This window comes from Nilaparvata lugens, chromosome 7, assembly GCF_014356525.2.
Source record: "Nilaparvata lugens isolate BPH chromosome 7, ASM1435652v1, whole genome shotgun sequence".
Lineage (NCBI taxonomy): Eukaryota > Metazoa > Arthropoda > Insecta > Hemiptera > Delphacidae > Nilaparvata > Nilaparvata lugens.
Window position 1 is genome coordinate 3,715,673 of NC_052510.1, and position 15,616 is coordinate 3,731,288.

Sequence of the window (15,616 nt, forward strand, 5' to 3'; positions counted from 1 at the left end):
GTTAGAGAGCTCAATGGGCTATTCATACATTCTAACGATTGTTGACTTAACGACCCGATATATTTTAGCTGAACCTTGTAAACACGCCGACGCAAATAATACCACTAAATGCTTATGGAAATTAATAAACCGATTTGGCGTTCCAAAAGAAATTCGATCCGATAGAGGTACACATTTTGTAAATAAAAAAGTCGATGACCTTATGGTTGAGCTTGGAATCAAACACATAATAGGATCATCAAGTCACCACCAAAGTCAAGGTCTGGCCGAAAGAGCCAACCGGACAATTCAAGAGATGCTAACAGCTTACGTAACCGATAATAGGAAATTGTGGGTACAAATGCTGCCGAAAGTTTTATTCGCATACAATACTTCGAAACAATGCTCTTTGAAATATACACCTTTTTTCTTATTGCACGGTTTTGAAGCCACTTCTCCTTTAGATTTGAAAATCTTTCCCGAAAATGACGACGTCACTTATCATTTAGACGCGAGATTAGCAAATCTTAAAGAAGTGCGAGAACAGATACCATCAATCTTATCAGATGCACAAGAAAAACAGAAATACTATTACGATAGGAATAGAACAGATTGCATTTTTGAACCAGGAGATTTAGTTATGGTCCACGATCCTGATGTAAGACAAGGACAGTCTAGGAAATTAGTCAAAAAATATTCAGGCCCATATGAAGTAGTAAAGAAAGTAACAGATGAAGTCTATGAGATATTTTTTCCGCTACGAGGTACTTATAAAAATGTAGCTTTTCATGTAGATAAATTGAAAAAATATTTCATACGAGATCCCATCAATTAAGTGTTTATTGTTTTATTGTCTAACTGTATTCTTTATTCCAGCACTTTTCTTTATGCTAGCAATTATACCTCGCTCATCCTAAATCTTTGCCTTTCATTAATTTAAAAGACAATTGATGAGAAGAAATCGAGATGAAACATTCATGTAATTATTTATTTTCCAAATCATTGAAAAACAATATCATGCTTACAACTGAATTTTTAGAGAATTTTGTTTGCGAGATCAGTATTGACTTGTGAAGCGAACAAATCCATTTTCTCACGACTAGATATCGAGATGATTCTCAAATCACAATAGTATGCAGTTTTCAATCAATCAATTAATTAATTGGATTTCTACTTCGATGAAACAATGAAATATAATTGAGCTCTGATAGACAATTTTACTAGACATTCTAACGATGATTCATTATTAAAAGATGTGAATTGTTCTCACGTTTTTGTTTATGAATGAATGCTATTTGAAAATCATCAAATACGATTTATGCTTGAATATTATTTTCTTGACTCGTATGTAATAAAATGTTTCTCTTTTTCAGAAACGGATGATTCTTGATATAATAATTTATTTATTTATAAGATTATTTATGTGAAAACGTATATTTTAATAACAATATTATCTGTATTGATGTTAAGGAAATAATCAATTCCAGTAGGTGATTACGATTGGAATATAAGAAATAGCTATTAATTTGACAATTTACATAATCTATTTGTAGGGTTTTTGGGGATTTTACTAGTAATTATTGTTTATAAAATTGATATCTTATACGAACTGTTCATTGATAGATTAATATAGAGTACTAACTGATATAATATTTTTAAAATGAATACCATAATACTTTGTTCCTTAGCATTTGTAGAAATATGTTGTACGGTATTGTCTCAAGAAATTTCTCTTTTTCACGGAGCTCTATTTAAAGAAATTCACAATGTAGTATTTTACGAGTCCACAGTTCCAATAACATTCAGTATTCCTAGGTCAAATCCTTTATTTGTTATGAGGAACCTTCTGAGTACTCCTTTAAAAATTGACTCATGTCCTTTCCCTTCCTCATTGGAATGGTCATACCTGCCGTTTGACCTCCCAACATCACCTGATACTTAGAGAAGAAAATAAACTGCAAATCCTGTCAGATGACGAAGAAGACGATTGCCAGTTCAAGCAGAAAGGCCTCTGCTTGATTCCGAGGAAAAAGATGTCGAACTCCGCCACCCAAGCCACTTGTCTCCACCTTCTAACATCAGAAGCAGACGTATCGGAGCTACGAGAAGTCTGAAAATTTGATTGTAAAGCAACTGACAATCAAACCCTAATCACTCGCCTACGAGAAGACACCTTCCTATTCCACAACACCGGCAAAAAGACGACAATTCGCTGTAAAAACTCAACAACTGAGGTCCCAAGCAACAGTCCAGGAACCCTATCACTCCACATCCCTTGCAACTGCGAACTTCAAGACGACAACGGCGACGTACTGATAAGCACTCTTTATCCTTGCGACTCCCGTTCCCATCCTTCTCCAGCTATTAATAACTTAATTCCTCACATGTGGACAAATTTATCTAAATTGAGCATCCCAATTTTTAAACATGAGACTCTGCCTCAGTACTTAAACCTTTCAGAAATCTTAAATGAAAATTGGCACTTGAATTTTTGAAGAGCACAACTCATTCTCAGAAGACATTTTCCATCATGTTGAAATGCCAAATAACTTTGATTTGTTAGGGGTGAACAATAAACTGATCATTTATATTATTATTGTCTGGCAAACACTGATAACTGTTATATTCTTGTATTTATGTCTTCAAAATTATATTAAGAAGAAATCAAATCAACTGAGAGTCCCGAAACGTACTCCAATTGTGGACTACCCACAGGAGCTTTAAGAATATATTGTGTTTTAGTAAAGTAGTATGTAATGAAATCATTAAAATAATGGGTTAGGATATAGGAAACTATGCAAATAATAATTACTTATTCACTATTATTGTATCCATTTACTCTTTTATGCTATCGATTCAAATATTTTCCCAGATAAGAAGATAAACTATTTCAATTATTATTATTATTCTTATTTTCAAGGGTTCCACAATATTATTTTGCTTACTCGAATACTATTCGGACTTGATGTTTAATTTTTGCATTATGATTCAATTTTATAACTTTCGTAGATTTTGTAGGTTTAATTTTATTCATCAATATAATTGAAATTTTTTCCATTCAATTCTTATTCAGATATGAATGTATTGAATTGTTGATTTGAAGTTGATTGATGTGTTAAGTTTGATTTTTATGAATTAGTTCACTATAATGTAATTTATATCACTTGCATTTAGCTTATGCATTGGCACTCACATAGATTTAAGGTATTCATTGAAAGTTATGTTACATATAAATATCCAATTAGAATAATATTGTGAATAATAATAATAATAATTTTAGCTTGCGGTAATTTTAACTTTAATTTTTGAAATATTATTGAAATGTGTAAAAATTAACTTAGAGAGATGCCGTTTTTTCGATAACTTCGGGTCGAAGTTTAGGGGGACCCGGGGATGTAATAGAACTACATAATTTTTATTATTTGCCATGAATTTTCACAATGAATAGATAAATTGTTGACGGTGAAAATTCATGACAAGTAAAATTATGGAAAAAATGAGAGGCTCTAGGCAGTCGGTGGTAAGGACGGGACCTGGAAACATCTACAGCAGATCAACCAGCCCGACTTCTCCCTACTGAGAGGGTCTCCCATTTGGGTAGAGTGAGTGCCAAATTAATTATATTATTTTTATCTGAGGGTATATCTTGTCAGTATTATTTGAAATCATATTTTATCTTTTGAAAATAATTCTTTTTAAATTATCAATAAATATTATATTATTCATTCTACATTTAATTATTTTACAATTAAAACCTTTCTCATGAGATAAAGAGTAAGATCCAAATTTAACCTCTCGTTAGCCAAGCGATATTTAACCCCTCATTTATTTGATCAGTACATCTTATTTATCAATTATAATATAACAGCATTATCTTTTATTAATTTCTGTATCCAACTCCTAGAGAGTTAGGACCTGTAATTCTTGTTGAATACAATCAATATTAATTATATTTATATATAATTATTAATTATATATTTAACCCCTCATTTATTTGATCAGTACATCTTATTTATCAATTATAATATACAGCATTATCTTTTATTAATTTCTGTATCCAACTCCTAGAGAGTTAGGACCTGTAATTCTTGTTGAATACAATCAATATTAATTATTTTGTTACAAATTAATTAATATATTTATGCATCCATACATCAGTTTTTCTGACTCACAAAATGGACGCCTTTACAGATTGTTTAATTGCAGCTTATTATCTTGTAAACGAAAGATTAAAAGACGTAGATATCAAGTTCACCCGATGGTCGCCCAAAGAGCATTTCAAAGGGAATTCAGTACCATTATATACATCATTGCTTGGGGATGAAGATACATTTTTTAACTACCTCAGAATGTCCATTAAAAATTTTGATGAGTTATTTCGAGCTTGTATCACCATTGGGAATACTTGCAGATACTTTAAGCTACAGATCAAATAAATGTACATAATATTAATATTATATGATTTGTCCAATAAAAAAAAAAATGATTGAAGAAATGTAAAGCAAAACTCTGAATTCAAATATGACACTATCAATTGAATTCATTCATTATGCTAATAATAGACCAACCAAAGAGATCTCATAATAAATATGAATATTGTAAAATTGGATTTAACTCTTCTACAAAGTGCCTTCTGAAACCTAAAACAGCAGATAGTAGAATTGGAATTGGACTGAAGCAGCGTTCCAAGTCACTGCATGGTGATGAGTTTCAAAATGCTATTCAATTCAATATCAGCTGATTGTCGGGCAGAGGTGTCAGCATTTATTGTTTATGTTGCGATCGGGCTACTGATCAGTACAGCTCTGAAAGCTTATATTTGTTTCAATAGCGCGTCAGTCGACCGATGGAACGGATGCGCACGAGCTTGACCGATGGTCTTCGTACGCTGTGTGAATCGCATGGTCCTGACCGTGCACATGCGTGCCGTCAGTCCTGCTCAGTACGGATACATGGAATATCTATGGAAAAGACAAGCGCGACTGACGTACGCACTGACGGTCGGTCAAGCTCTGTAACCGGCCTTAGGCTGGCCACTAACGGTAGAACATGAATTGAATTTGAAAAAAAACATGAATTCTGTACCTCAAAGTTAGAAGGGCGTAAGTCTCAAACGGTTGATTTTACAGGGCTAAACGAGCGTAAGTCGAATCAGCATTACACTTGTCAATTATTATTGTACTCACGTTGTTTCAGTTTTAATGCTTACTGGACTTACGCTCTTTCAGCTCTGGCTTTCTTCAAAACAATCAACTGCAGAGGACTTAAGTTATCTTGAATCAATAGAGTGTTCGAAAAACTGAACAAGACCTACTAAAAACATAATTTTGTCAAGAAATGGACTTACGCCTTTCTAGCTCTGAGGTACAGAAAATATCATACACATACATTATGTTGTAACATAAAATAAAGAACCAATCTATATATAAAAAAGCGAAATGGCACTCACTCACTGACTCACTCACTCACAGAACTAAAAATATACCGGACCAAAAACGTTCAAAGTTGGTAGGTATGTTCAGTTGGTCCTTTGGAGGCGCACTAAGAACGGATTTGGAAAATTTTCCAAAGATACGCTCAAAATCTGTGTTTTCCAGCGTTTTCGAGAACAAATGAACAGAAATTGTTCAAATTTAGTACAGAAGCTATGCTAGGGTGTAATAATGTTGTGTTAGGAGGAATTTGAAATAACGCCGAAGATACGCCCAAAATCTGCGTTTAGGCGAGCGAAGCGAGCCCGCTGGTCTCATTTTTGGACGATCCAGTCGGGGGTCCAGGGGAAAATTACAAAATATGAAAGAAAAATAATTTAACCTCAAGTAGAGCAGCGGAGGAAAAATTAACCAAAAAATCGGAGATACGAAAACCTAAACTCAAAAAATTTGCTCAAAAGCAAAGCTTTCTAGCTCCGCAACAAATCTGTTTTTAACAATTATTTAAAAATACTAGTAGTTCTGTGAACAGTAGACATCTCGCAGTTTTCTCATCCACAAGTATCTGATGTCACCTGTTCTAGTTGATTCAGTTGAATCATAATTTACTCTTAAACACTCCACTTGTCAGCTGATTGATTATGAATAATTCTATAGTCTGATAAGTCCTATCTTCAAAATCAGAGTATGGAGGAATTCCTTTTCTTTTCATTTTATCCTTAAAATAGAAAATTTCAAAAAAACCTTGTGTATACATCGACGCGCAGTTGAAAAAGGAACATTCCTGCAAAATCTCATCGAATTCTATCATCGCGTCTGGCCGTAATCGCGTTACATACAGACAGACAAAAGCAAATCAAGTTGAAACATAGACCTCACTACGTTCGGTGAAAATTAACTAGTAGTACTGTGAACAGTAGACCTACGCAGTATTCTCATCCACAAGTACCTGATTGAAACTATAGACCTTATGGAAATACTGCAATAGACTGGCTTCTCCACACATCTGTGTAATCACTTGTCAGCTGTTTTTTTTTCTATTGGTCAATACTATAGCCATCTAGTCTATAGGCTAATGAGCTAATTTTTTCTATCCTAAATTACTACTTGAAAAATTGAACAGTGAATTTCTCATTAGGAACTGTTACTGGTATTGTTTAATTAATATGTACACTTATTGACTGCACTATAGAAGCTAGATTCACTCAATCACTGCTCTGCTCTTTCACTGGACACTACTTGAACAAGCACAACACTAGTTCAAACGGTTTCCTCCTTTTGAGCCTCCGCACCAACCCTCCATTGTCTAGCAGCTGGATCGCCTCGACGTTGTCATGTTGGTGCAGTCGCCCCTCGTGCCTCTCCGCATGCCTCTGGATCTCAGTGGACACCAGGTCGACGTGCAGGTCTCTATGAAGATCGCTGTTCCTGACATACCAAGGACCATCCACAATGTTCCGTAGCACTTTGTTTGGAAACGTTGTATGACATTGATGTTGTTGTCTTTGGTACACCCCCAAAGTTGTATACCATACGTCCATACTGGCTTTAATATATGTTTGTACAGAAGTACTTTGTTCCGGATTAAAAGGATGGAGTTTCTTCCGATCAGCCAATACAGCTTCTTATATTTGATTATAGCTGATTTATGATGAATAATTCTATAGTCTGATTTTTACTGTAATATTGGCGTATGAAGGAGGCTCCTTTTTCCTTTTATATTATCCTTGAAATCCAAAATTTCAAAAAACCTTGTATATACGTCGATGCGCAATTAAAAAGGAACATACCTGTCAAATTTCATGAAAATCTATCACCGCGTTTCGCCGTAAATGCGCAACATATAAACATTAAGAGAAATGCCAAACCTTCGACTTGAATCTTAGACCTCACTTCGCTCGGTCAACAATTTAGAAATATAGTTAATCAAGGCAGAGAATCGACAACACCGTTCTCCTATCATTAACTACTGCCATTATAACGTGGACTTCACTATAGGTGCTCGTACACTGAACGCGCCAGCAAGTGCAAGCGTTCAGTGTAAGTGTTGATAGACAACACTCTTTACAGGTTTTGTTTCTCATTAGCGCGCTTGGTCATACCATAGAGAAACAATAGCGTAAGTAGATATCCCGTTTATGTCGCAGCTTTTACTGTTATCTCAAGCTCATAGTTCATGTAATTCTTTACCGTGAAGCTGTGTGACACTGGTAGTCTCTCATATTGTGCCGTTCATACACTCTCACCTCAACAAAACAGTAATCAATAATTAAAAATAATTAAATATTAAAAATATTTCAACAGTAAAAATAATTCGACAATAATCAACAGTAATCGGCTTGAGATAACAGTAAAAGTTGCGACATAAACGCCCTATACCATGGGATATCTACTTACGCTATTGTTTCTCCATGGTCATACATAACCAAGCGTGCCGAGCATAACCAATCATGTTCTCCGATGTTGGAAAACACATTCCAACATTAAAGGACATGATCGGGTTCACCTGAAAATTATAATCATAGAGAGAGAGGACAGATTCAAGAGCTATCTGTTAGCCAATCCATACTACTCGGTAAAAGAGTATCTACAGAGTGCCGACCACGACGCAGCAGTGTTTCCAGTGGGATAACTACAAGTATCAAGTATAACGATTCCCCGATCCAAGGACCGTGCCGAAGACACAGGATGTAAGAGGTAAGTGCACTCTTGCACATTTGCAACTTACACATTCAATGTGATCACGCCCTATAGTGAAGAAAAGAGATGAAGAAAGATTGTAAGAAGGATGATAAGACGGAGAAGGTTAAGTTATGTTACTTACAAGTATCAAGCAAGGAACCGGAAAACAATGACGATGAGAAGAAGAATAAGAATAAGGGTGAGAAGAAGGATGTACAAAAGGAAAACAAGGAGGATAAGAAAAAGGATGTGGAGGAGAAACACAAAGAGGATGAAAAGAAGGGTGTGAAGAAGGAAAACGAGGAGGATGAGAAGAAAAATGTGAAGAAGGAAACCAAGGAAAATGAGGAGAAGAGTGTGAAGAAGAAGGAAAACAAAATGGGTGAGAAGGAAGCAAAGAGGCATTCTCACAAAGAGTAACTACTTTAGTCTACTAATAGTAATAATTATCAGTCTACTAATAATAAATGAGTAATGATTATCAGTCTACTAATAATAATTGTGAGTGAAGAATGTTGAAGTGACACATAACGTAGCTACATTTGGACTGTTTTATAAATTAGAATTGGAATCGTTTTGGGCATAAAACCTGTGGTACTTTCACTATTATTAAATCAATAGTGTACGCCATCAAAACTTCAAATCTGGATACTTTGATAACGGCCTAACTTATTTATACAAAGTCTACTATTAGGTCTACTAATGGTGTACGCCATCTAAACTTCAAATCTGAAACTTTGATAACGGTCTAACTTATTTATACAGAACTAATTATCTTATTTATTTTGAACTAAACAAAATGAATGTAATTCAAACATTGTTATCAGTTAATGACAGCATTTAATTATTGGAAACTCCTTGTTTGGTAGTAAATTAATCAGATAAATTCAAAATTCTAGATGTTTTTTTTTTTCAAATTGTGTGTGGGCCTAAATCAAATTGAGCTGAGCTTTAATGTTTACAAATTTGTGTTTCTTCAATGGTTCCAAATTTTCCTCAATATTATTCTTTACAAGTGGTAATTGAGTGGAATATTTCTAATCAATTTATTAATTCAAGCCATCTAAATTCAAAATTTATAGTTTTCATGTTTATTTTGGACTAAAATTTTTAAAAAATTGTACACGTGGAATTCTAACCTTATCTTGTACTTTGTCACCTATAAATTTGGAAGAAAAATAGCACAAGGACTACTGTACCTTATTATTTTATCTACCAATGTTATTACATTAGTGTCATTTGCATTGTAAATAAAAAATAAAAAAAACCATAAAATCTACATAGCCTCTGGACTATTTATTTTTAATTAAGGTTTGGACGAATGCCTGTTGTTTTCACCTCAATTGTATCTATTGTCTACAATTAAGTAATAATAAACTCAAGAATTTCAATTTTTTTTGTGTAGTTGAGAAGTTGATATTGTGGTAATTATTCATATTGAATGAAAAAGAGATTGACAATGGTGTAATAACCGAAACCGGTCTTTCTAAGTATTAATAAATCTGTGGTTTTTTGACAATTTCTTAGTCTTTTTCATTCAACATTTCAATTTTAATGAGAAAAAAAGCGGATACTCTCATATTAGTATATGTGTCCGGTAATGTGAAAATATTACTGTGGGTAATGTTTTAATGTAATTAATTATTAAAGTGTGAGTAATGGATGAAGAAGTTATAAGTTTATTATTCCCATGAGTTTCAATAGGACTATTCACACTGGCTCGGCCGGGCTGAGTGGGAATAGTCCCATAAAAATGTATGGGAATTATAATTTCACTGTACCCAACACGTACACTGATACTGGTATGTGGGAATCCAGCCTGAAGGTTTTATTCTATACTAGCAGGTAACCCGAGCTCCGCAAGGGTCTATTTAAGATCTCGACAAATTGAATATTTCACCAAATGGAATCTTTATGCTCCGCAGGGGTCTAATTAAGAGCTTGACAAACTAAAAACTTGACCTACTGAAATCTAAAAAGAATTAAAATAAGCCTCAACATCGTAATTAATTGCCACAGGTTGGTCAAGTGGACTAAGGAGTTACACCGTTCAGTCTGCTAGCATTGCCAGGTCGAAAAATGAATACACGACCTACTGGAATCTTAAAGAATTAAAATATGACTCAAGATAGTAATTAATTTGCTGGCCAGGTTGTCGAGTGGACTTAGAAGTTACACCATTCAGTATGATAGCATTGCCAGGTCAAGAAATGAGTACACGACTTACTGGAATCTTAAAGAATTTAAAATATGTCTCAAGATCGTAATTAATTTGCTGGCCAGGTTGGTCGAGTGGACTTAGAAGTTACACCATTCAGTATGCTAGCTTTGCCAGGTCGTGACTTCAAATCCCGTTGTAAGTATATATACGTTCAGAGTCAAGCCAACCGAGGCATTTTCAGAAAAGTCGGCAGGGCAGGAAGCTCTGCGATTAGCTGATTATTAGTTAATTATCAAACGGCAACCCAATTAGCCAATCGGAGAGCTTATTGCCCTGCCGACTAGTCTGGAAACGCCTGAAAAAACGCATATGAAAACTCGCCCTAAATCTTATTTTTAATGACTTATGCACAAACATAGAGTTTATGTAACTAAGGTATCATTCGCAACAGAAAAAATATAATAAAGCTTTAATTTACGAAGTAACTTGACTCGGCGCACTTTTGAAGAACATTAAATACTTCTACTGCAAACCATAGATATGGTTCATTGAGTTAAAATCTGCCAAACAAAATAATGTAGGGAGAATTATTTGAACTAATTCACCAAAACAGCATAGCACTTAGATAAAAAAAGCTCGAATGAGCAGCTCACAAATAATTAAGCCTATGCATTTTGGAAGAACCAAGATTCAAATGACAAAAATCGGCAAAAATTATAAGAGGAGTAAAGTTCCAAACAACGGATAAATCTATTTAATAAACAACAAGCTTTTATAAAAATATAAGATATCAAAGTAAGAACATTACAACTAATAATTACTAGCCATACATCTTCTAACAGGTTTAATGTGAATATTTTTGTAATTAACTCTGTAGCTATGAAATAAGTGAATTAGGCTACCTCAAAGTTAATGTTGTTGTTGATTATGATATTCAATATTGCTAAGTGAGATCTAAAATTGTCTTAACCTAGAATTTTCTTGGACATATAAAAGTTTGATCAGCGTTAGTGTTGAATACAGAGATAACAGCTACAAGACTTTCAAGTAGATACCGTTATCAATAATGCAAGATGGTTTCAAATAATAAGAGTAACTTACTAGAGTTACAATTATTGAGGTGACGTCGTTATGTGGCATAGCACAAGGTGCAAGTTTATAAAATGCCGTATAAATAAAATACTCTATGATAGCCAGTATAAACTTACTAATTGAAATCAATGTTCTGGAATTAAATGGGTAATAGTAGCAATGCAATTAATGTCAGCAAACCATTTTTCAAGAAAGTAAAGCCATAAAACTTTGCGAACTTCTCTCAACAATGCATGAACGCTTTTGTATGTTTATACTAACAGCTATAAAGTTAAACCAGATAATGGAAAAATACTTACAAAAATGGAGTTATCCGATTTATAATTACTATCTAGTTTAAAATCGTAGTTGTAAATTTCGTTTCGTTCGTATCTCAAATTAACAGAATGATTCATTCAAAGTTCAACACAGTCTGCTGAGTGGTGATTTCCAAATTTTCTCGTCGCCTGCACAAACAGCTGACAAGACAGACAACAGCCATTTTGAATCAGTTTTGCTTTTATTGAGTTTGCATTGTTGAAATTTTCATGTTGGAAAATAACAGATAGTAAAAAATGAAGATTACAATAACTACATGTTGAGAATTACTAAATATTGACGATGTATCAAGATTGTGGATGAATTTTGTTGTAATGAAATGATTGAAAACATTTCTTTACAAGTTTGGCAACACTGATTATTGTCACTTTCCGTCAAGTCGCAAAGGATCGTTGTGTTTTCTAACCAAAGCTTGTTTATTGTTGTGTGAAAACTATACAATTGTCGATTTTTCTTTGATTTTTTGTGTTTTTCCTCGCTTAAAAACCTTATCAACATGAGCAAGGCACACGCTCCCGATCTCAAAAAGTACTTGGAATCGCACTTGTCGGTGAAATTGAACAGTGGAAGACAGGTGACCGGCATCCTTCGTGGTTACGACCCTTTCATGAACATGGTATTAGCCGACGCTGTAGAAGAAAGAAAAGATGGAGAAAAAGTGAACATGGGTATGGCTGTGTTGAGAGGTAACAGTATCATCATGATGGAAATTTTGGACAGGATATAATGAAGGTGTATCAACTCGTCAACTGTATGTATTCCCAATACCTCTTCAAAAATACCTTCTCTACATAAGGAACAATTCAATGTACGGTATTCAGTTTACTCTACTTTTTTATTACCTGAAAAACTCAATAGTAGTATCCCTCATCTATCTCTACTTCTCTCAAATCTATGAACTCTCAATATTGGCAATGCTCATTTAATTATAGCCAACCTGACGTCATTCATGTTACCCCAATTTCTCTTGATTATTGTGATTTTTCTAGTTTCCTGTACAAGTATAAAATACATCTTTTTATAATGTAAACGTTGTTTTCAATTACATTGATTTCTCTTCTAGGCTATTATTTGAAGTTTATTGATTTACATGAGTCAATTTTCGAAATAGAAGTTCATGGCTCGGTTGCACAACAGCCGGTTAATTTTTAACCATGATTAATTTCACAAGAACCAATCAAAGAAGGCCTTCTTGATAAGACGGCTTCTCTGATTGGCTCTGGTGGAATTAATCACAATTAAAATTTAACCGGCACTAAATATCAGATTTTTTCTCTAGTGTACAATAATTGCATTCTCTAGAATTCATTATGCTGGTTAAATACTCTATAGTGAGGTCCACGTTATAATGACAGTGAATAAAGATAGAAGAATAGCGATGCCGATTCTCTGCATTAATTAATCATATTTCTACACTGTCAAAATCATAATTGGCACTGTTGTAGACCTAGAAAAGGATAGTACCACCGGCTTTGTCGAAAGATAGACAAGGATAGCAAAACCGAAGTTGATCAAATACTGTCATAACGTGGACCGCACTATAGTATATTGGTCACACTGTTGAGCTAAAGGGTATAATTGCAATATTTGCACTTATTTGAAAGCAATACCATTCATGACCACGCGTGTAGATTAGAATTAAAATGTGAAAAAAGTCATGGGATCACCTTGTGACTTGTCTGATGCTGCTCACACTGAAGGCCACCAGCAAGTGCACGCTATAGTGTAAGAGTTCATATAGCTCTTTCCAGATGTTGTTTCTCATCTGCACGCATGGTCTTGCGTGCAATTGCACAAACGTGCATTCATGACTGAGATAGATCCTGACTGCCATTTGAAACAATGGAATCAGGGACCATGTCTTGATGAGCTACATACAAAAACGTTTGTAATTTAGTCTTAGAGTAGTAAGATTGAATTGGCAATGTTCATCTATGAAACCATGGTTTTATTCTGCGGTTTTTGTTTAATAAAATTTACACTAGACAAGCATAATATAATAGCCTATTACAAAGTGTTATTGCTTGTAATATTATAGTCCGGTTTTCAACCCCACATTTTTATGATCAAGACCCAGTTGCACAAAATCTAGTTGAATTTTAATCATGATTAAATGACAAAAGAACCAGAGAAGCCTCTTAAAAAACCTTGGTTCTCGTAGAATTGAAACATGATTAAAATTTATCAGATTTTTGTGCAACCGGGCCTCAGCAGTGCTCTAAGGCACACATACTGGGAAAAATAAAAAGTTCGCATAGATACATCTGCAGTCAGACTGACGTTTGTGTTCCAACATTTGCTGGGCTTGCCTCAGCTCGAAAAAATCGGAGGGATGGTCAACGAAGGCCAGTTCTGACAAACTACGCATCCACACTCTGGCACTGGTCGTCATTTGTTCGCATTGGGCCAACATGTGGATGTAGCATGCTACTCAATTTGACTAATGGTAGGACATGCATGATGAACATGTGTGTACATGCTCATCATGTACAAGTACCACAAAGTAGAAGATTCTACTCTTCTCTGGGCACGTTAAACTGTCGGTCCCGGCTGTAGTATGACAGCCGTAAGGCCCCATTGACGGCTTAAATGATATATTCAGGCGGTGGGACCTTCCCGCAAGGGACTCCCCACCAACAAAAGCCATACGAATTCACTTCTACTCTTCTCAGTGCAAGCACTAAGCTGTTTATCGGCGCGCGCGCACACACACACATTTTCATCATACCTGTTTTGTCATCAGCGAAAGACTTTGATCAAAGAAACAGCTGTTTGACAGCAGCATCTAACATAAAATAAACCGTTGGAAAGTTACAAATTTTAATGATAACAAAATAACTTGACCTCAAATAGAGGAGTGGAGAAAAATAAACAAAAAATCGAAGATACAAAAAGCTTTTGCTCAGTTCAATATTTCTTCTGTCTGTAACCAGTGTATATACCGGATAGACATTGTTTATTTATTTATTTTACAATATCTCTGGAGACAACAGGTCGAAACCCACAACTGCCTCCTTAACTTAAATCATTGTCATTTAATAAAAACACAGACTTCAAATATTTACACTAATATCAAGATGGCCGATCAAAGAGACTGACTATAAGCCAACAATCTCCTCCTCATTCAAAGAATAGAGAGGGAGGTTAATCAGTTTCTCTTGGAGCACTTTACTGAACACTTATTCATCCTGTTCCCGCAGTTGCAGTGGAAGTCTGTTGTAAATTTTCAATGCGCGCATTAAGCTGCGTACACATATTCGTGCTTCCAACCCGCACCGAGCACGCTCCTCCCTCGTACCGCCTTCGTACCACCATCGAACCACAGTCGGACCGCCCACGCACCCATCATGAACGTTACGGAAGATGTTAGATCTTCTCGCGTTCCCCGGTCGAACTATTCTTGCTCCCCGGTCGATCATCAATCGCTCTGCTGGAGTGACGTTCGGTTGCGGAGCAGAGCGAGAGTCTGTACGCACCTTTAGATAGCAGGTGTGCAGCTTAGCCAATCTAGAGTAAAGAAGGTCAATGTTGACTCGCCCTCTAGTTAAGTCGTTATTGATCTGATCTCTTTCTTTGAGTGTGTGTGTGAAGTTGACCTTTCAGAAGCACAAGGGAGCTCAGCCACTACATCCGTAAACAAAGCCATAGTGAAAACACTAATTTGAAATTGTCAACCACTTTTTATTATTATAAATTATTATAATATATACAGAACCAGGTTTCGTGGCTTTACCAGCCACATCTTCAGCTATTTGTTTACAGTAAAGCCACGAAACCTGGTTCTGTATATATTATAATAATAAAAAGTGGTTGACAATTTCAAATTTGTGTTTTCATTATGGAAAAGTACCACAACATCACTCACAACACAACTGTAAGGTTAAAAGCCATTCTGGTGACGTCAGCACAGGTAGGGCTCCTACACCAATAAAAACACTAGCTGATATAGATC

The 15,616-nt window shown here is 35.1% G+C and overlaps 3 protein-coding genes across 3 annotated transcripts in view; 2 read left to right on the forward strand and 1 right to left on the reverse strand.

Annotated features, from left to right (window-relative positions):
* LOC111057986 (60 kDa SS-A/Ro ribonucleoprotein) overlaps positions 1-11,796 on the reverse strand; it is a 60,738-nt gene extending 48,942 nt beyond the window's left edge. Inside the window, exon 1 of the mRNA XM_022345475.2 lies at positions 11,646-11,796. The gene's annotated coding sequence lies outside the window, so the exon portion shown is untranslated. The remainder of the gene's footprint in view (positions 1-11,645) is intronic.
* On the forward strand, positions 8,178-8,513 carry LOC111061826 (nucleolar protein 58-like). Its single transcript, XM_022349520.2, has one exon. It carries the CDS (start codon positions 8,178-8,180, stop codon positions 8,511-8,513), a length of 336 nt encoding a protein of 111 aa, XP_022205212.2.
* Positions 11,797-11,819: 23 nt separating the features above from the next.
* On the forward strand, positions 11,820-12,689 carry LOC111057985 (probable small nuclear ribonucleoprotein G). Its single transcript, XM_022345473.2, has one exon. The coding sequence runs from the start codon at positions 12,161-12,163 to the stop codon at positions 12,389-12,391; it is 231 nt and encodes a 76-aa protein (XP_022201165.1). The 5' UTR covers positions 11,820-12,160; the 3' UTR covers positions 12,392-12,689.
* The last annotated feature ends 2,927 nt before the right edge of the window (positions 12,690-15,616 follow it).

Bases quoted from the DNA above. Each gene is read 5' to 3' on its own strand.
- LOC111061826 (XM_022349520.2), top strand. From the start codon at position 8,178: ATGAAGAAAGATTGTAAGAAGGATGATAAGACGGAGAAGGTTAAGTTA.
- LOC111057985 (XM_022345473.2), top strand. From the start codon at position 12,161: ATGAGCAAGGCACACGCTCCCGATCTCAAAAAGTACTTGGAATCGCAC.